At 33.0% G+C, this 23,381-nt stretch overlaps 1 protein-coding gene across 4 annotated transcripts in view; it reads left to right on the forward strand.

Annotated features, from left to right (window-relative positions):
* rg (A kinase anchor protein rugose) overlaps positions 1-23,381 on the forward strand; it is a 684,927-nt gene that overhangs the window by 282,512 nt on the left and 379,034 nt on the right. For 2 of the 4 annotated variants that reach the window (XM_085960838.1, XM_085960840.1), the window contains 11 exons: positions 1,588-1,728; positions 3,314-3,459; positions 4,265-4,478; positions 12,909-13,131; positions 13,329-13,471; positions 13,840-13,926; positions 15,999-16,102; positions 18,747-18,937; positions 19,039-19,355; positions 20,165-22,190; positions 23,167-23,309. In XM_085960838.1, coding sequence (XP_085816964.1) covers positions 1,588-1,728; positions 3,314-3,459; positions 4,265-4,478; positions 12,909-13,131; positions 13,329-13,471; positions 13,840-13,926; positions 15,999-16,102; positions 18,747-18,937; positions 19,039-19,355; positions 20,165-22,190; positions 23,167-23,309 — 3,735 coding nt within the window. The remainder of the gene's footprint in view (positions 1-1,587; positions 1,729-3,313; positions 3,460-4,264; positions 4,479-12,908; positions 13,132-13,328; positions 13,472-13,839; positions 13,927-15,998; positions 16,103-18,746; positions 18,938-19,038; positions 19,356-20,164; positions 22,191-23,166; positions 23,310-23,381) is intronic. The other 2 variants (XM_085960839.1, XM_085960841.1) reach the window with 1 other exon arrangement.

Here is a 23,381-nt window from a genome sequence, read left to right on the forward strand (position 1 = left end):
TCTCTCTCTCGCTCTAAATTTTATCACAGCCAAGAGATGCACTGTTAAAATATCACTGAAATAGCACTGTAAAAATACCAAAGAATTTATTGTAATTTTTACAATAAGTGCTAATAACTCCATACAAACCTACCCTAGTTAGTCGTAAATACTATCACTTTTATCACTTTAACGGCCTTGCGTATTGAATAGACCCGCGGATTACGTTAATTATTGGGGTCCTACAAAATTCTTATTGATTTACTTTGGAACAGTATGATCATGTACCACTATAATTGTTCGCTCACATAAAGATATTCAGTGTCTTCCTTTTTGACATAAATTTTATTTTGGTTTTAATATGAACGTATTTTGCTTATTGGCATGAATTTTAACTTTTCGATATCATTGATGTATGATTTCTTAATAAATCAAGTATCAGGCTCACAGAATGATGCAATAGCGTAAATTATATTGTCACATTTTTTGATAGAATGTAATGCTATGATTTTATTGTTACTGTAGAATCCTAACAAAATCTTTATTTCTATACGACCGTTTGATGATTTCATTAATTATTGAATAAATGTCAATTTGTTTCTCGTAATATTAATGGGCTTCAACTAAATATTCACTAAATCAATTAATCGATCAATAATAAGTATCAGGCGCTCAGAATGTCGTGAAGGTGTGGGTCGACTGCCGTGCGATCTCAGTAGTAATTAACGAGATAATGTTAGCGTGTAATTCAATTCCGCTTAGTTTTGAAAGTTCGGCGAGGCGCGGATTAAGCTCCATTTAGACGTCGGGAACAATGGCCAACGCTTGCTCGCTCGAGGGAGCCCGACTCGAGTCCTTACTTTTCAAGTTTGGCCAACGTCTTGGAAATCATTATCTCGCCGAAGCAGTGACGTCACGAATGACAAACTACGATCAACTTATACCGACGATAATTAAATTCAATTCATGTTCTATTACGAGCATCATAAAATTAATTTCAATATTATTTTGCCATTATTAAGTGTATAATATCGATTTTCTGACATTGACACTTCGTATCTGACATTCAACATTTTTGACAGGAGGGAGCTAAAATGTTATAAAAATCATAAATACGCTTAGTAAAAAAAATGGGCGTTTATTTTTAAGGGAAAGTGTATTTTTGTTTTTTATAACATTTTAGCTCCCTCCTGTCAAAAATGTTGAATGTCAGATACAGAACATCAATATGTAAACAATATTTTTTTTACTAACAGCATGATTGTATTTGTAACGTTATAAAATAATAAACGTCAAATCTTTTACGCCACCGTAATTCAGTTATAAAATGTGTCTAACTTTTTTTATTATATTAAAAAAAATATCTCACTGACTGTTTTGCAATTTTAATCATAATAAATAATATCATCTCCATTTATAAAAAAAAGTGAAAAAATGTAAAATATCTCATTAAGTGACAGCCCTTGTGCGAATTTCAAATGAGTCTATTAACATAATTTAGTCCGGTAACTTTTTTCACTGATTTATTCGTGCAGGGTTGTCACGAAACGAATCCTACATTCAATTGAATTCGACAATTTTTTTTTCATGTATTTGTTTTTTGTTTAGGTTCTGTATGATGGAAAACTATCAGCGGCGATTGTATTCATGTACAATCCGGTCGCTACAGATAGCCAGCTATGTCTTCAAAGTGCACCTAAAGGAAACATATCGTACTTTGTCCACACGCCTCATGCACTCATGCTACAGGTATGCCATTTTGAACCCATAATAGTTTCCGATATCAATGCATTCCTAATCTAACCTAACCTAACTTGATAATGAACATTGAAATAAGTAAGTATGTGTCTTACCCTACCGCATCTTTATAAATATTTCGATGGTATAATTAGATGTGAATCCAGCACTCAAAATGGAGGATTTTACGAATCGGATTGCTCGATGATTTTCCAAAAATATTTAAAACTATACTCGAACAACATCTCATTGGCTACGCGTTAAAACTGTGAACTAACAAGCTCCTCCATTTTTTACCTGAATTCCATTATAAACTAACAAACTCCTCCCATTTAGTCGACAACAGCGCCTTTCGGCTTTTGCCTAAATCTTCTTGTTGGAGATTAGGTATTCGTTTTTTTATTGTATGCCTGCCTTGTAGAAATAAATGCAATAATGATTTTTAAATTTCTGATATGCATATCTACCGAAGATAAATTATTAGGGCAGACAAAGTTTATATTTTTCTCAAGTATGTCTTTATCCACCGTTCATAACCTATTCATGGTGTCTCTGGCCCCACCAGATTTCATTGTGTTATACTTGATACTTCAGTGAAACGGCAAATAATTTTCAACTATAGGCGCGACGAAATTTTGGACTCGCTGGCACTCGGAGACCGAACGTCGAGGTGTGAATACGTCAATTTTGTTTCGTGATGGCGACAGGAGTATTAATTCTTAAATCGTGTAAAGATGACTAAATACGTTACCCATTTACTTGAAAAAGAAACATGTCAATGAATATATCATTATTGTTACTAATAGAACATTAAATGGACGCATGTTGGATTTATATGACAAATTATATTTCGTTCGGCATGCGTCATTTGCACCCGCGACACGCAATCCGCGCATCGCCAAGCCAGGATATTTTTAGACCATGCCTCAACTGAGGAGCCTTAAATAAAATGTATTATTTTCAATCGTTCAATGCATACTTTGACGATGTCATAAATGTAATGTTACATAATTAATTTAATTATTTTCCTAATCATTCAATCGGAACGCAATTTCGAGCGCTGTGAATCATAAATACGTTAATACGATGAGACTATTTTTTTTTCGTTTCATTAATAATTGTATATTTTATATAATTATATTAAACACTTGAATTGGTTGAATACTGTTTTAGACTACAGAAGAGACGTATATATATATTTTTAACTAGTTTTACGTTGACTTTAATTAAATAAAATCCAACTGTTCTTTTGACAGTCCAAATAAAAGAGATTGGATAATGGAATTCACTTCGTTTACTCACGTTCTATTGAATAAATAGATGTCGTAATTGTTTGATTATATTTTTTTATTGTTACTTTATTGATTTCATTTATGTCTGTCAATATTCTTTTTACTTTCTTGTGCGTTATATATCTATAGACATCTAAGTAATTAGTATAAACTATAATAATATGTAAGATAATCAAATTAATGATTAACAATCGTAATGCATTATGGGAAGCCATTGCATCTGGAACTTGTGAGAAAAACTTCTAAGGGTTTTTAGTTTATTGACATATTATTACTTTTCAATGACATAATAATATTTCTTTTAGGATGTGAAAGCTGTTATAACACACTCAATACACAGCACTTTGAATTCTATTGGAGGGATTCAAGTACTCTTCCCTCTTTTTTCACAACTGGATATGCCATACGACTGCGCATCTCCTGGTGAAGCGAAAAGAGATCCGATGCTATGGTAATATATATATATATATATTTTCAAATTTAGAACAATTTAAATCTTTATTCTGTTAACTATTTCTTTTATTCAAACGAATAATTCACAAGATTTAAGAATATATCATTCTGATTATTGAACATTATATAATTTAGAAAAACACTTTTTCGGAATTTCTCCAATACTTTGCGACGATTGGGGCGCTTACCCGTGGAGATGCAGGGTTCGATTCCCGGCCGGGTGGCTTACTTTTTTCAAAAAAGATTTTTTCTATTGGTGATAATATACTCTCTCAGAAAGTGTTTTTCTAAATTATATAATGTTCAATAATCAGAATGATATATTCTTAAATCTTGTGAATTATTCGTTTGAATAAAAGAAATAGTTAATTGTAAATTATTAGCAAGTGCAAGTAGTGACTTCTAAAAAAATATTGGAGAAATTCCACGACGTCGGTTAGTTATCAAAAGTAATAGTAAATAGTTACCTACATCGATTTAAGAAACAAAAATCGATTGCCAAAATAGCTTGATTTCGAAGAGCGCTGATGAGTTGGTATTAAAATGGCCAATAGTGAAAATTTGTCGCTATTAGTATGTCACACCGTAGCATATTGGATAAATGCGACGATTGGGGCGTTTACCCGTGGAGATGCAGGGTTCGATTCCCGGCCGGGTGGCTTACTTTTTTCAAAAAAGATTTTTTCTATTGGTGATAAGAAAGTGTTTTTCTAAATTATATAATGTTCTTTATTCTGTTATAAATATTAAAAGAGTAAGTAAGTAGAAAGTACTAATTTAATCCACAAACTAATTTCCCACAGCTCCAAGCTACTAGGTTTCATCTGCTCTCTGGTCGAGTCCTCGCAGACGGTCCAGCAGCACATGATCCAATGCCGCGGGTTCCTCGTCATCTCGTTCATGCTTCAGCGGTGCTCCAGAGACCACCTGACCGCGGAACTCCTCAACGGCTTCCTACAGCTGACGAAGCACTTGGTGACTTGCCTCAGTGCCAATTCTGAACTTCTCCTGAAACAAGTGAGTGGGATTGTCAGTGAAGAGGTTTGTATATTGAATTTTAGAATAATCTTGGCCTCGTAATTACTTATTTTAGACATCAGTGAATAACCGATCGCAATGACTGATTAATCAGTACTTACTTACATCGTCGACCATTTATATTCCTCATAACTTCTACTATTTCTTCTTCACCATAAAAGTCCACCCGCATAGATTGCCGAAAACTGACATTTTATATCTATTGTTTTAAATAGATACCTAACCTATACAGTACCTCTATTGTATATCAGTTAAACGTCACATTTCATCAAAATTGATCAACTTGTAAGTTTAATCGAACGAATTTAAGGTTCTTTCTACTTAAGTCGTTCAAGATTCGAGTCAAGTTGTTTCCTGGTGATAACAACTTGCATCGGTACGTCCAGCGCTCGAAATGGAAAAATTTACAATTTTATGTGTATTTCATAAAAATAAGTGTGTTAGATTTTCTATTATATGGCCTGTCCAGCTAAGATAGTCAAATTATTTTTCCACGAGGCGGAGCGATAATTTTACCGATTTCAGATACAGGAACGGCGCTCCGGTGTGCTACGGTCCATTTCGAGCCCTGGGTACGTCAAACTTATTTGTTTCTCTTGCCTTCTTGATTCCGAACAACGTTCAACGTAAATCGATACGAGGGAACACTCATTGACATTTATTATTCAACATTCAATATTCAACGGATAGTTGACCGACAAAAATCGCCACGTGAGAACGCGGCATAACGTAACCATATATTTTGTCCTTTAGTTTAATTAAATTTGTTCATTTTGTATAATATATCACAGTGATAAAAATACATATTATTTAAATAAAGATAAAAATGTATTTTAACCTGCTAGGTTTTCATAGATAGTACCTATATATATAACATAATATAGCCTAACATGATTGAAAAAAAAGTATGTATATTAGGAAGAATATATTTTCAAAATTTTGCTATTTCAATATAAGCATAACAAGTAAAATTGTGCAATGCGACCAGTTATTCACTGATGTATCCTTTGAATTGCCGAACTTAGTTGTAGGTACGTATTAACGTTTACATACATTATTTTCGCGTTAATGTCTCGAATGCTTTATATTTTAATTATATTTGTTGTAATTAGAAAATTTTTCCATACATAATAAATAATCCATAGTTTTTTGTTAACTAAAATTTTTCAAATTGGTTTATTTTAGGAATTATTGTTGAATGGGTTTATCTACCATATTATTGTAGTAATTTATTGATTCATAGTTTACATTTTAATGAATCCAGCATGTACCTATTTTACTCCTCTCTTTTCTTTAATATATTTATTTAGGTATTTGGATTTTGCTGGTAAGTACGTCATCACCCCAGTTCTATCTTAACTTAAGGGTGGTAACATCAAAAGTTGCGATCGCATGTAGCAAATTATAACTCCGGCAGTAAAGATGGTCCAATTAATGGCAGTATATGAGATTCAAAACCTACAGAATACAGCGCGGGTATTAAAATACAATGTTTTCTAATTGAAAAGGTCCACCTGGCTAATTCCAATATTTTTTGATTATCCTATCAGTCTGAATTTTTCGCCAATTGATTCTTCGTAATCGGTTTCCAAATAGACTTATTTTTAATTTGCCTTCGATTTACTTTTTGAGATGATGAAAGGCAAGCATTTTATTCGATACCAATATGTGCGGTACGGGAGCGTCTAATTTTTATGTTCTTTGAGCAATGTCTCGGAATCCGCTCGTGGATTTCGTACCTCGTCACGCCGCATCATGTGGGCCTTATGAATAAAAGTGTCAATTGTAGAGACGCCATAATTTACACATTTTTTATAAATGATAACAATTCAAAAGACGTCTGTATTGTCTTACCAAATATATACGAACGGGGTGAAGATTAGTAAGTCGTTAAATTAAAGTTGATTTTTTGTGTTAATTCTTTTGCTATTTACTAGATATTATTTACTTTGGCATTTTAATGCATTATGATTATCAAACTTTTTAGTGTAGATTATGTATATCGACTTTTAATCAATGTAAACGGGAAATAAGTAAATTTTATTGTTCCAATTATTTTATCAAAGATGTTGATGAAAACTTTCTTATATAAAGATGGAGTTTTAAAATTATGAAAATGAAGCATAAAAAAAGACCCGGTTTTTTAACATCATAACCTCTGAAAATGGAAAATGAAACTCATTGTTTCTTGCATAGAAAATGACACTTATCACAAACAAAAACACAGAACGCTCCATTTGGAAGATAATTCGTCATCTTTGATCTTTATCAATATTTATGTACCTGCCTAATTATATAGTTCAAACCTTTATTGTTAATAATTACTTTCTAATAAATTGTCAATTTTGTTGTTATTTGTATGCACAACGTTATATTTGTTTATCGAAGACAATTAGAAAATGATTTTTTTTTTATCCGTAAACTATTAAAGATTACAGTTGATTATTTATAAGCATTCTTATTACATTACCATTAAAAATGTAAATAAAACAATAATGTATAAAATTTGGTTATTTATGATGTACAATGTAAATGTGCCATTACAACATGGATTTAATCTGTAAGACAGACAATATCAAATATTAATATATTCGATATCCCATCAATTTATGAAAATAATCATGATGTCGTATAAATTTTGTCTCAAATACGTGTCTCAAATTTAATATTACATAAACGCGCGGGAAATATAATGTCGTCACCTCAATACTACAACTAGATAACTCGATTTTCACTGTTTTTGAGATAGCTATTGAATATGATTCTAAATTTCTTTCTCTGTGAAATAATAAAACTAGGTAAGTCAGAAGTTAATGGGAATTTTATTAATTTTGTGTTTGAATATATTAGATAACTTTAAAACCATAAATGTATTAAGTAATTAAAAGAATATATCTGCAATATTTTTTTATACAATTGAACATTATTTAATTGTTCTCAATTAGACATTCACAATATTCCATTTTTATTTTTAATCATAATTATAGCCTAGATTTATGTTAATCAAGTAAAGTTTAAATTTCATTTTCCCAACAATGACCAAATCAGAGTTATCTAGTTGTAGCATTAAGGTGACAATATGTATTATAGTATTTTAAATCAACTGTGTGATGCCACCAATCAATAAATTGAAAACGACATGTTTTGTTTATCAACAAATTGTAATTATTGAAACAAGTAAATAGAAAGTCTTTGATGCGAACGCAAAATATTGACATTGGGCATACAAATAATTTCATAATTTATTACCCCTGTGCCTTTTACATATTATTTATTCTGTTGCAGGTTTAGTGCGCATGTTTCGAAATTATTCAATGTATGTATATTTTGCGACTGTGGTTAATTTGCATGATGCCTGTTCGGATATTTTAAAAATACTTACAATTATTAAAAATAATAATGCAGTATCGTTTATCCGGCGGTATTATTTCAGCTCTCGCTTCGACATCAATTCAAGCGTAAATTAATCGTTTATTAATATTGTGGAAATTATTCAATTTTTTATTCCGATATTATCAATTCTATACTTACTTATTTGTGCTTCACTTTTTACGCTACCTACCTATTGCCATTCTTTATATTTTTATTTAATATTTTATGTCAATGTTGTTTTTACAGTTTTTCAAATCTTGAGCTAATGCGTATAATTCATAATGAAATTTTATCTCGTGAATAAGTATATTTTTATTTGAATTAAGAACGTACAAAAACGTTATGTCAAACGTATCTTTATTGTCGAATCAGTTATCGATGATTTATAGGTAAGTATCTAATATTTAAAAAAAATTAAAACTTTTCATGTCACCTTTCGTGAAAATCTATAGGTACTTAATATTAAATAAATTTAAACAAAATATTTTATAATTTAGTTAGATGTCTACCTACTAGGCAGTTAAACGATAGTTTTATAACTAACAACGTCATTAGTGACCGAAATCGGTTATCGAAGCTATTATATACACAAGCGGCTATTGACGGTAGTTTATCATATTATTTATGTATTGAGGCGGTGAATGCAATAGGTTAACCGTCTAAAGTCTAAACTGTCATAAAGTGCTTTTAGAGCGAGATTAGACAGTTTTGTCAGTTTAGACCAATGATACTCAACCTTTTTTTTCTTCGGGCCAAATACATATTATATTTGTAAAGTATCGCGGGCAGCATCACTACTGGTGTGACGAAAAAATCATGAAACCCCCCCTTTTTTACAAAACATTTTTGAGATTTTAAAAATTATGCGTGTTTTTTTAAATTAATCGTGTGCAATAGCAACACTCTTATACCAGATCTGATGTGGACCATAATGACAATCCTCTTCGGGTGTCACTATCTGTGCGTCAAAGTCGAAACGAATCTCAAGATATACGAAATTCCTGATAATAAATGTTTTTCGGGCCGCACATAAAAGCTTAAAGGGCCGCATGCGGCCCGCGGGCCGCTGGTTGAGTATCGCTGGTTTAGACGGTTAACTTATTGTAACAATTATAATACCTCAATACATAAATATGATAAAGTGATAATATTTATCACTTTAGTCAGCGATAGCCACCTTGTGTATAGATAGAATAGTCCCGAAAATATTCCTTATAAATAATGTATATTTTATTCTTAATATATGCTTGTTTTGTGTGACGAGTTTCATGTTTAATAATTTACGAGTTATAAATCTCATTTTCTGATAAACTTCGTAGACTATTTTCCTTATTTGTCAGGTACAAAATTTATTTGTCGTCAGAATACTTCATTCATTCATCATTTTGCCACTATGAAATTATCTTTTATGCAAATTTGCCAATTTATTATTGATAACTCTCATATCATTTACCTACATGATTATATTATTGTATGTCGTTGTGCATGGTATGGTATTTTGGCCCCTATTCGGTGTTATAAGTTATGATATTATAACATAAAATTAAATATTTAAAATATTTCGTTTTATTAAAATTACTCATCTAAATTTTTATCGCCTGTTTTTGCATTTCGTATGTACGAATCTTTTTACAATATTTTACATTTTTTATATACTTATGAAATATAAAAACCAATCGTGTTTAATTCAAAACTATGTATGATTGCATGAAGCGGGGTCCTAGACCCTCATTTTACCAATGCATATTAAAATAAAGACTTTCATATCCTGTGTTTGTCAAATACACGTCATATTATTTTCAATTTGTATTTGAGTCAGTGAATGGTTCTAATAGATTTAGCAAGTGGCTAACATCCATTTATCGTAAAAACAAAAATCTATTAATACAAACCTCCACTCTGTGGAGGCCCTTATGATCCTATTAGGATCGGATATGGTCAAAAAAATAAGGTCCCTAGCCCAAAGATCAGGGCTAGAAAAATAAATTAATTGTCGAGAAGAAAAGTGTTTTTTCCAATCTGTCATGAATTTAAAAAAAAATCGTAGTTACACCATTGGCATGTCAATGTCCTGTAATGTACTTACCTAATATTTTTGTTTTTATTCGACGAATAATTCACAAGATTTAAGAATGTAATATTCTAAGTATTGAATATACATAATTTTTAATAGAAAATGTATTATAACCGATAGGAAAAATATTTTTGAAAAAAGTAAGACACCACCCCGCAGGAATCGAACCTGCATCTCTTGGGTTTCGTGTGCCCGTGCACATTGACCACAATGCTAAAGGCATCGTACTTAATTGCGACAAATTAACAGGTTCGATGCCTTTTTCAAACAGATTTTTTCTATTGGTTATAATATTTTCACGTAAGTGTTTTCAAAATTATGTGTGTTCAATACTTAGAATTTAATCTTTACGTCGATTTACTTAACTCATTCACTGGTTCACTTATATTACTTAGTTAAATCATCAATATCTCAATTCTAGCCAGGTCTTCGGTTAATTTTTCATTTTTATAAGTACGTTTTTAGATTTCCGTTTTAATTATTTTATTTACATAACTATGTTATATTTTTCTTGCGTAATTCAGCTTTCTACTTTATAAGCCCGATATAAAATGTAAAATAAACACGAATGTGTTTTTATACCATTTCAATTCAATTCCATACCCTTTTCAAGTCGTAAATTAGTATTCCGACTAAAGCTTTGATACACTATGTTATTTAAACGGATTTAAGTTCTGGTTTATGCGACGCCATATCTTCGAACGGAGGGGCGTCTGTCTAGTCTTACAATGTTACGTGATTTCGCATAAATCTTCACCGTAACTAAATGTGATTTCAGTCATACATTTTCCTCTTTTACACGTGGCGAGCACCCACTAGGGATATAGCCACGTAGATAATCTCCAATGCCGGGATTACAGTATAGAATTTTTTCCCGATACGATTCAAACATCGTCGTGCACGTCGTGCTTCTTGTGCACGGGAAGAAGTGGAATAATCGGCACCATTTTGACTTCTAAAATATAAAAACAAACATCTTCTTTGACCACGTCCGATCTAATAAGATCATATGTTGTCCATGTGACGGCAACACATCTCAAACTGTGTGGCATGTCATCAACGACTTCCCTATAATAGAAATGGAGCGATGGACTCTCAGGACTCGATGTAGACAGCATAATCATGAAATTGACCCCCAAAAGCCTCACAAAGTACTAATCAATAGAACAACACAAGAACACTACACAAAATATTTAATCCTGGCCGTAAAGAAAATTAAAGATGTAAATGGAGAAACCTAATTAGCCCCACATCAATACAACTAACCCACCCAACCACCTTATACGAAAAAGCAAGAGCATGGTTATTATTAATATTAAAAAAAAAAGATTATATAGGCCTACATAGAGATAGAGTGGAGGTTTGTATTAACAGATTTAGTTTTTACGAGAAATGGATGTCAGCCACTTGGTCAACCTATTAGGTCCATACTCTGACTCATACACAAATTGAAAAACAATATGTGTACTTTCCAGACCCAGGATTTGAACCTGGTACCCACGACGCTTAAGCCGCGAATAAACTATTACAACTTTGAACAATCTGTGAAAACTCTTGGTATCATAATGCTATCTTGTAGCTGTTCTTTAAGTTACAAATCATTTTGAAATAAAATCGATAAGATCATCTATTTCTATTAATATTAAAAAAAAAGAAAAGCCGATGGAATATCTCCTATACATGAAATATTGTGATATTGTGAAAAAAACTAATCCAGAAATCTTAGCATATTAAATCCCGGTATTTCGCAATCAATAAATTAACCGGGATTTTGGGATTGCAAACCCTAATATTCATCACTACTTCTTGATACAGTGTTATCGTAAATATAATCCATTTCATTTCGATGAATAATAATTTAAATCAGAGATAACTGGTAACATCTGATTACTATATTAGTAATTATGTGACAGAGTGCAGGGTGACAGTATTAAAGTAACCATTAAAAGTAATAACCTCATAAATTATTTATGTATTTCAATATTTTTACTTTTTAAAGTTTAAAATATGTTTTTTTCAATTAGTGGAGTACCTAGAACTTTGAATATTTTGCCGTACATTAACTAATATTGTACAATATATTTTTAGGTATGTACCTATAATATATTTACCGTATTTTTCTTGAAACTATACCAAAACTTCTATTACCTATTTCTTTGTTTGATAACCTTGAATGAAAGACCTGGGTTCCAAAATGAATGATAAAAATAAAACTAAAGCACACCTTACTTAGCGAGCAAGGCCAAAGTAGTACCTCTAGATTAGGTATATTTATTGCCCACATATAGTACTAGTTATAACTTAATTGTTAATGTAATATAAATGAACATTAAATAATATGTAGGTAATAATAAGATGAAATCTTTTAATGAATTCACATTTTATGTATTTGACTTTTTAAAAAAATGTATGGTTTTTATGTACACACTTATATATTCATTAATACACTTTAAAATGTAAATTATCAAAAAAAATTCTCAAAATGGAATCTTCATATTTTTCCTCTACTTGTCTCTGGTAGGCCTTAGTATTCACCTTAATTGGAAATATCTATCAGAATGAAGCCGCTGGTCTTATGTATAGCTAATATAAGAACTGTGGAATAAGTATAATAAATCAAGAATAATAAATGTAGAAAAAATAATATTAACTATGAATTTCATCTTTTCTTAGAAACCCGAACTTTCCGTTGACCAGCGAGGGGCTGAACGTATTTTAAACTTGATTTAATTAAAAGTAGACTTGTTATAATCGAATTGAATGTAGTCGTTTTATAAGTAATTATAAATTATCTAGAAATTTTCTATTTATTCTGCCATGTGGTAACCACAAATTTAATAATCACCTCGATGCATTATATAAAATATACGATATTGAATATTACGGAAATGCGCTCTAAACCTGCGGGCAGTAAGTCTCATACTAACGCGAAGGTCTTTTCCTTCTCTTTCCTCACATGGCAGCTGCTGGACCATGTCCTGTTCAACCCTGCTCTCTGGATCCACACCCCGGCGTCTGTTCAGGCGAGGCTGTACTGCTACCTGGCGACGGACTTTCTGGCCGACACCCAGATTTACAGCAACGTCAGGAGAGTCAGCACTGTTCTGCAGACCGTCCACACGCTCAAGTATTACTACTGGGTCGTTAATCCCAGGCCGAAGAGCGGGATTATTCCTAAGGGACTCGGTAAGAATTCATTTAATCCAGAGGTACTGTATCTTAAAAATAGGTAACAAATTTATTGTCAAAAAAAAGTTTTATTTTCAGTTTCAGAATTAGTTATGCTTATTTTATTTTGACATTAATACTAAACATAATATTTTGTAAATGTTCTTATGTGAACCCATTACAAAATCTCAAATGTTTCAAATTCTTTCTTACAGAAGGTCCTCGACCTGCCCACAAAGACATCCTCACGATTAGAGCATACATACTCTTATTCTTGAAGCAGCTCATCATGATTGGAAACGGAGTAAAAGACGATGAACTTCAGAGCATATTGAACTATCTGACAACTATGCATGAGGTAATTAAATTTATCACCTCAAAATAGTTTATTCCATCTTTTTAAAGTGTTTCAAGTGTTTTATTAAGTAAATCAGAATGATTAGGAAATTCCAAACCATTTAAGTTTTTGGTTTTGACACTTGTAAATGAGTTAACTTGTGTAATGAAGAACTCTCCATTTTAGAAGGAGAACTCAAATCCAATTCCAACAAAAGTAAATGCTATGAATTCAGAATATGTACTACTCTTCAAATGTGTTACTCCATTTCATAGTATCGGTACATATCATTAGTCTTCCCATTGCCGGGTGAATGTGTAAACTATGGAAGTCTCTTTACCGCTTTGATGATAGCCTTAATAAAAACGCTGTATTCCTCTTTCTTTTAGGATGAAAATCTTCATGATGTACTCCAAATGCTCATCTCTCTGATGTCGGAACATCCTAGCTCCATGGTTCCAGCATTTGATGTAAAGGTGAATTTTGTAATAAAGTATTTTGTTTTTTTGATCATTCATTCTTCCCTCTTCTCATTACTATCCTGTCTTCTTCTTCTTCTTCAAAATCGCATGTTTTCTGTTTTGCTTTTGGTAAATACGTCATCAACGTTTTACACAAATAGAGTCGCTTCAAAATGATCAAAAAAAGTCACTAGTCAATCGCAATAAACATATTTTTAACTTAGCAAATTAACATTTTTATTTATTATTATTTATTGCATGATAATAGATTTTTTTATTAGTTTAACTTGCACATTTGCAATTTTATATAAAAGATTATTTGACCTTAATGTGCTTGAACAAATGTTTGAATCACAATTCAAAAATGAATGCACTATTTGATGTAGTAATTAATGATTATCTGAATTTTTCTCTGCATTGTCCTAAATATGAGTAGTTACCTAGTAAATTTATTATTATGAAAGCACTTCCCTTATGGTTAGGTTAGGTGGTTTCCTTGAAAAATACACAGTTTCTCCACAAATGCAAGCTTTCTATCTAAATAATGTAAAAAAAGTGTCTTTGAAAGTGCATAGCGACCACACATGACAAAAGTGAAACATTTATATATATAGATTTTCCTTGACGAGCAGCAAGGGACGGTATAGTAGTGGTAAAGAGTGGGGTTGGACTGTGGAGATCCGACATAAACAGTGCACACTAAACTTAGTCAGACGTACTTATTTGTTTTCATTGAACTAAGTATCCAAATTGCAAATGGTGTTGGTTAGTTTTTAAAATTCAGTTAAATTCAAATTTATTTATTTTACATAAGTAAAATGACCATGACAAATTATAAATTCAAAGCGTTCACGGCGTGACATAAAGTAAGTGTTAACAATTTTCAAATAAAAATATAGTAGTACTTAAGTAAATAATACAATAATAAAATAAGAAAAATAAAAGTAGGTACATGGAATCACACAGAGTGAACTAGGTTGATAGATCCTATCTTAAAAACTTATAAAACAACGTACACCTAAATTCACCTGTCATGTAAGTGGAATATATCAATATCTGAAGTGATTTGATTTAACATAGTTATTGCCTTCCCAATTATTGGCATTACTAATGGCAGGTTAGTTCTGCACCTTGGGAGAACTAAATAAAGAACCCTTCTAAACTTTAAGGTACAGTATGTAAGCATACCTAATAGAAAGTCAGTCGGATAGAGCAACGGATAATGTCTATACAGCCAAAAGTAAAAGAGACTCAAAAATTTCTTATGGACCCTCTCCATCATAAAGCCGTACTTCAACTGATGCGGGGCCCAGACAATAGACCCACTCTCAAGTGTGCTTCTAACTAAGGAGTTTTATTGAGAAGTTTTAGTACTGTAACATCCGCAAAGACTTCCGGAAATACACATGATAAACCCCAACATTTTAGTACCTTTTTACAAATGGTATTCACATGACCACTAAATGTCAGTTTACTGTAAAACATAAACCCTGCCTAAGCTGAAAGATAATAGATAAAAAATATTCTGATATCTATAAAAAATGTAATAATTATGTATAATTTTGCATAATAACAAAGTTTGGTGTCCACTATTTATGTTGGATCTCTACAGCCTACCTCCACTCTTTACCGCTACAAAGTATAGTTATGTATTATGGCTCTGTCATTTCATATTATATTATAACACATTGGCAATAGGAAAGTTGCTTGTCATAGTAGAGTTGTACATTTTAGCATATGTCTCGTTGAAAATTTTCAGGAATTAATGACACTCATTGTGGTTTTACTGTAAGAGTGATTTTGCATATAAAATTACTTAAAAAATTCTCAACTATATTTAATTTTGATACACTGTCTATTAGATTTAATTGCACTATTATTTATAGCTGATATTATATATTATTTTAATTTACTGCTTCAATTGATTATTTTATTACTTGACTTACGGCGATTTATTTACATAATTACCGCTTTTTTGTAATATTTAAAAAATCGAAGCAAGCTTTGTTCAACACGCGTCCCTTTCATGTCTGCACCCGATATCAATTACTAATATCTCAAGGCATGTACAACATTTACCTTTTTAGTACGGCGTGAGGACAATCTTCAAACTGTTGTCAGCCGACAGCCAGCTCATTCGATTGCAAGCTCTTAAATTACTCGGATTCTTTTTGAGCAGAAGTACCCATAAGTAAGTAACAATTATTTCAGTATTTCTGGTTATCTGTATGCTAATTTTGATAAATTGGGAATAGGTACATACTGTGACGTATCAGTAAAAATATACTTAAAATACAGCTAATTTTGATTGAAAAAAAGGATAGTACGTAACCCCTAAATGGTGGGTAAAAGCCTTCAGAACTGATGTGCCAATTGTCATAACCCTCAAAAAATATCAAATTGTTCAGGAAGTGAAAAAAACTGTGGGTATTGGACTGGTTTACCATTTTATATAATATTTATTTATTGATTTGTATACTTATATATTATTTTATTACAAATTAAGAATTTTCTTTTGTTGACACACCAGTGGGTTACGTTTAGAGAGTTACTGCATTTAGCTGGAATATTTTTTGTGAAGTTTCAAATGGTTTAAAAAATTGTTTTGAATTACTTATTTATTTATTTATTTATAAAAAAAAGAGTATTACGGCATTACAGCTTTTGGCCAATGCGCCATAATACATACAAATATATAAAAATATCTTAATTACAAATAACAACTAATATGACAAGAAAGTGGAAAAGACAGCATGTGTAAATATTAAAGAAATATGATAATATATACAATTATAAATTTATCCTATTTAAAACGTCTACAAACATTATATAATTAATAAAAAACAAATCAACCTTTATGGTGCCATCAAATAAGCTAATTGCACGATACACAGCATCATGAAACATAACATCACATCTGATATTACGAGGGTGGGTCAATAAGTCCTTAGAAAAGCCGACAGGTGGCGCGAATTGTACTGTAAGCGGTTTGTTTTCATGCAGCGGCACTACCGATTCAGTATGCTGCGAAGTTTCAATCAGATCGGTCGGGTTGTTGTGTGTTTCTCGTACATTTAAAAAAAAAAATTGCTTGTGGAAAATGGAAAAACTGAAAATGGAGAAAATTGAGTTTAGAGCTGTTATTAAACATTTTAATATAAAAGGGTTAACAGCAAAGGAAATAAAAAATGAGTTGGATTTAGTTCACGGCATATCTGCTCCTTCACTTGCAACTATTTATAACTGGTTAAATGAATTTAAACGTGGTCGTACATCAACAAAGGATGAACCACGCTCAGGACGTCCTGTAGAGGTGACTACACCAGAAATGATCAATAAAATCCACGATATGGTGTTAAGTGACCGAAGATTAAAGTTGAGTGAGATAATTGAGGTTACAGGGATCTCAAAAGGTAGCGTCATTTCTATTTTACATGACAAATTGGGCATGAAAAATATTTCTGCAAGATGGGTGCCGCGTTTGCTCACAGTCGACAATAAACGCAATAGGGTGGTGGCCTCTAAAGCCCTGTTGTCGCTCATGCAACGCAATCCGGATGAATTTTTTCGTCGCTTTGTGACTGTAGATGAAACATGGATACACCACTATACTCCCGAGACGAAAGAACAGTCAAAGCAGTGGATTGCGAAGGCAAACCATGTCCAAAGAAGGCGAAAACCGTAAAATCAGCTGGTAAGGTTATGGCTACTGTATTTTGGGATGCACGTGAAATTATTTTCGTTGACTATTTGGAAAAAGGAAAAACAATAACAGGGGATTATTATGCATCTTTATTGGACCAGCTAAAAAACAAAATTGAAGAAAAACGGCCTCATTTAAACAGGAAAAAAATCCTCTTTCATCAGGACAATGCCCGTGTTCACACATGTTTACGATCAATGGCTAAAATTGAAGAATTGAAGTTTGAATTGGTCGACCACCCACCGTATTCGCCAGATTTAGCCCCCAGTGACTTTTTCCTTTTCCCAAACTTAAAAAAATGGCTAAGTGGACAACGTTTTTTTTCAAATGAAGAAGTCATCGATCGGACAAATGCTTATTTTGAGGACCTTCCGAAAACTTATTTTTCTGACGGTTTAAAAAAAATTGAGAAACGTCTAACCAAGTGTATTGAGCTCCAAGGAGATTATGTTGAGAAATAAAAAAAAAATACAAAAATAAAAACTGTTTTAATGCTTTTTTCTAAGGAATTATTGACCCACCCTCGTATTTTGATATGGAATATTTTTTTGGGATTTATGATACTTGGCCAGTTCGTTTATTATTTATTATGCAATAAGTCCACTGCCAACAAAATGTCACATCGGGGAAAAGTGATGGTTGCGACAATTAGCCTGTACGGCGACGATATTATAAGATAGAGAAGTAGGTGATAAAAAGGTTGTGTCGTCTATGAGTAACTATGAGGACTATTCTTCTTTTTGTGCCATTTCTGTTATCGGATGTCGGCGATGAATTCAGCTATTTTCTCCCTGTCCGTCTCTCCTTCAAATAGGGATGAAGTGTTGATCTCAAACCAGTCCTGAGGTTTATGAGCCAGGACGTTCATTTTCTACCACGACCACCGGAGATCTTCCCTTGTATAATAAGTTGCAGAAGTTGAGTAAAAGTACGGCTTTTGTCTGCTTCAATACAGAAAACAATACTTCAAAGAATTATCTCCTATTACGTTGCGTTTTTAACTCATCTCCCTTTTACACAGATAGATCACTTAAAAATATGGACGAATTTCTGCGAATCTGTATTTTGCTGAGATAGAAAGAATGATAAGCACTTTACAACATGTTGAATTAAATATACTGTTCATTTTTAGACGAAAATACGACGTGATGTCTCCGCACAACCTGTACACTTTATTGGCTGTACGGTTAGGAGCTGCACCGGAAGGCTTAACATTACCGTGCTACAACGCCCTCTATGAATTGCTCACCGAACATGTCGGGCAACAGATTCTGTACACCAGCCATGCTGAGCCACAAAACCACTACAGGCTTGAGAACCCAAGTAAGTTGAAGAAAATATGTGTGATAAAAGATATGATTCTAGTTTTTTTTTTTTTCCATTAATAATACAGATGTCTATATATTTTTATTTTTTCTTTCCAGTGATCCTGAAAGTGGTCGCAACCCTGATCCGGCAATCAAAACAAAGTGAGCAGCTACTCGAGGTGAAGAAACTCTTCCTCTCCGATATGACACTGCTGTGCAACAACAACCGAGAGAATAGGAGAACTGTTCTGCAGATGTCTGTGTGGCAGGAATGGCTCATCGCGATGGCGTACATCCATCCCAAGAACACCGAAGAGCAGAAAATATCCGACATGGTGTACTCTCTCTTCAGAATGCTGCTTCACCATGCCATCAAGCATGAGTATGGGGGATGGCGCGTGTGGGTTGATACACTTGCCATTGTACACTCCAAGGTACAGCTTCAGTTATCTTCTTTCTCTATACATCTTATAATAATATTAATAATATTCATTCTTTTAAGAGGGAATGTTATGATTATGTAATTTTTATAAAACTTCAATAGAACCGTTAATGTTCCCACCACCACCCGTCATATATGTACAGCCGTGGATATGCCAAAGTGTCTTGTCTAGTGATATCTGTTTAGGTAAGCAGGGCATGCAATTCAATTCAAAGGGCAGTACATAATAAAAAGCAGCGTGTGAAGGAACGGATAAAAATATGACAACTTTTGAGAGCAGTAACGGTTTTCCATGAAGTAGACGATCCATGCATACAAATTCATGACAACATAACTATTCTTGTATCATAATGGTGGTTTATCACACAAGAAAATTTATTTTGCAAGGTTGCCTCTAATCCTGTTAGCGCCACTGGCCAAGAACCTAAAGCCAACACTGTTTGAGAGTAGGTGGCATGGAAAGCTATAATTCTCAATAGATGGTGTGTACCTATATAAATTTTAAATTCATTAATGTATTTGCCTAAAATAATTAATAAAACAGGTAAATAGGTAGGTACCTAATAAATTTGTAGACAATTTGGAACTAATAATTAAAGGGGATGACATTCTAAATCTGCTTAAGGGTGGCACTTTGCCTAGGGAAGTCACCGATCTTGTCTTTGTGATATAGGGTTAAGTATATAATTTAATGAATTTTGTACACCTACAGTATATACTGCAATTAAAAGATGTTTTCTTTTTACTATTCAATTCGATCTTGTAATGGTTTTTAATCTATTATTGTTGTTTGAATTCCAGGTGTCTTATGAAGAATTCAAACTCCAATTTGCTCAAATGTACGAGCATTATGAACAAAGAAGATCCGACAACATCACAGACCCGGCAGAAAGACAGCAGCGTCCGATTAGCACTATTTCAGGCTGGGATCAACCTTCTACGACATCAGGTGTCAGCTCCTCCACCGATCCGAGATATCCTCAACTGTCTGACGGTCAAGAAACATCGGAAGATTCCCCAACTGAGTTCCAGAATCCTACTCCCAGGTGGATTAATCACGGCTCCCAGACTGAAATAGGCAAAGGTCTCTCGTTGAGAGAAATTCAAGATGAGAAAGGGCAAATGCAAGACTGTAACTGTGCCAGGATCGCTCGCCATAATGAAGTGAATGACAGTGAACATGGTGAAAATCGGACTAGTCTGGAGGAGGAAGAAGTTGAGTATAGTGTAGTTTGTAAAGTACATTCCCCCGAGAAACATTCCAAACAAATTGATAATGACAGCGGTTGTGATAGTGATAAACATTCGGTAGTAAATAGTGACAATATTAACGTAGACTTAAGTCACTGCAATGGCAACGCAGATAATTCGCCCGAGAAGATAAGCGAAGAAAAGGCAGCGGAAATAAGAAGAAACTTAGAGATCCAATTGCTCAATGAACAGAAAGAGGCAGCTGAAGACATAATCAAGGAGATACTCATAAAATCCGAGAAGCTTTTGAATGAATGCATCACAGATATGAGTTCTATTCCGGCCAACATAAATTCATCTCCCGTTGTCCAGGACGAAGAGCTGGTGCAAGCAGCAAATGAAGTCGCTAATAACCCTGCCGATACTTACATTAACATCAGCAGAATTGCTGAAAGGGATGCCATTCAAGACGCCAGCCTCGATTATATACCTGTGAGAGATATTGACCACATTTTGGAGAATATTAAGAATGATGAAAAGAATGAGAATTCTGACAATGCAGCTTGTTCTAGTTTATCAGCTAGTGAAACCGCAAGTCCTAAAAGAGAGATGGACTTCTTAGGTGTAACCGCTGTCACTCTCGACAGAGAGACTGATCTTTCTGAACCGTCCGAAGCGTACTTGACTCCCTCGGAGACGACTAGTCCCAATAAGTCTGCCCAACCTGATTTAGAGACGGCCACGGTACCTAATGCAGATATTATTCCTGAAAGTACCCCTGAAGATGTGGCTCTGAGTGTGGTTAATGATATTATCAATGATGCCGTCAAAGCCGTGTCCGCCAAAGCGGGAATTGATATTACTGCCGATGAAATTGAGGAATCTGCACCGGATTCTATCAAAACAGAAAATCTTATTTCGATTGATGTCGATGAACAGTCAACCGTTGAAGTGCCAAAAGAAAATGCTTCTAAAGTGGCTTCAGAAATTATTTCTGACCTGCTTGCGAACGTATTTGACTCTGATATTCCTAGGTTAGAAGAGCAGATTATAGATACAACTGTACAAGAAGTGGAAACTGTCGAAGTTATCACTCAACCTCGTGTCATATCTCCGATGCAATCGGATGAGGGTGATGTTATTCCGATTGATGGTGATTTGATTGCGGAGAAAATAACTTCAATTCTGAAAACTGACAATAAAGAGACTTTAAATAATAATGATGACAAAATTACAAAAGATCAAAATGATATTGTACAATCGGAGAATGCCAAAAATGAAAAGAATCAACACGATAATGACAAAGGAGAGAATGCCAATCAAGAAAATGGTGAGACAGCACCTTCGTCCCCAGAAATTCCTCCAATCTCGACAATAAGTGAGAATATCTCTCTTGCAAATAATGACAATCAGGTTCTTCACCATGAAGATGAGGAATTCCAAGCTGAACGCATCAGGGAAGCGGGAGACAGAGAGATGAGCAGAAGAGTGAGCCTGCCTGAAGACAGCGCAGCCAGTCAAGATCATTCACTGTCTGGTGACAGTAGCTCCAAGCAGACCAGCATGGGAAATAGCACACCACAAAAACGACCCAGAAGTGCGTCCACCAGTACACAAGTCGACCCAAATCACTTTGGTTAGTTATTACTTTATATTTATTGCCACTTTAATTTCACAACAATTATTGCAATGAGATATAATTACGGTTACTGCCGTTATTTACATAAACGTCATAACCTGATATAGTAGTGTCTAGTATATCTGTTAAAATTAGTTCGTCCAGCTGTTGTTTTTTTTGTTAAATATCTTTATTCCTCTTGTTTTATTGCATTACATAACACTATATACAAATAATTATTCTTCATTATATTGGTTTTGTTCAAATACTATTAAATCATTCTGTCTTTCTTCTTTCTGTGCCATATCTGTTATCGGATGTCCATGTAGCCATAATTTTCTTATCTCTTGCTACTCTGAAACATTGCATTCAGATTTTTGAAATTTGCATTATAATAATTCGACTTTAGAATGGAAAAAGGATGTAACCCTTAGTTTTTTTAAAATAGGTTTTATTGCATAAAAATGTTGTACACGACTAAATACACGTTATGTCGAAAGTATATACCCTGCAAATGCCGAATTATTATTTAAATTTATTTATCTAAGCAATTTTAAAGAAAGAAGAAAGTGACGTGGGAAAAACGACTTAACCACCATTTTTGTTGTTTTTTTTTTTATTAACTTAATAATTAATATCAGATTAAAGATATAAAAACTAAATTATTAATTATCATGCAATTCAAGGTTATGCCTATTTTATATTTTAACTTTGATCAAAAACCATAACTAAAACTTTTTTTGCTTACTGTAAAATTTGATTTGTGTGTATTACGCCATTATTCCTTTCCATAGTTAAAATAAAGATATATAGACGACGGTTGATGGCAATTGACAAAGAAATATTTATAAACATTTTTTATATAAAATAGCTGCTTACAATAACCACAAATATAATGATCCTTAAAATGTATACAATATCATAAGTTCTTTCGTATATTTTTAATTAATTTATTTAAAAAATGATGTAAATCAAATTGTTTTGTCTGTTTCAGATAACAAAAGGCCAAAGTGTTCCCGTCCAATGTTTTCACCTGGTCCTACAAGACCACCGTTCAGAATTCCTGAATTCAGATGGTCGTACATTCACCAGAGATTACTCTCCGATGTTTTGTTTTCTCTCGAGACTGATATACAGGTAAGACCTATTCGATTTTCTTACTACATTGTTACCCAATTGATTACTAAATGTGCCAAGTCCCCCAGGTAT

The sequence above is a fragment of the Rhyacophila brunnea genome, unplaced genomic scaffold, assembly GCF_057557595.1.
Source record: "Rhyacophila brunnea isolate RB1 unplaced genomic scaffold, BYU_Rbru_1.0 scaffold_12, whole genome shotgun sequence".
Classification (NCBI taxonomy): domain Eukaryota; kingdom Metazoa; phylum Arthropoda; class Insecta; order Trichoptera; family Rhyacophilidae; genus Rhyacophila; species Rhyacophila brunnea.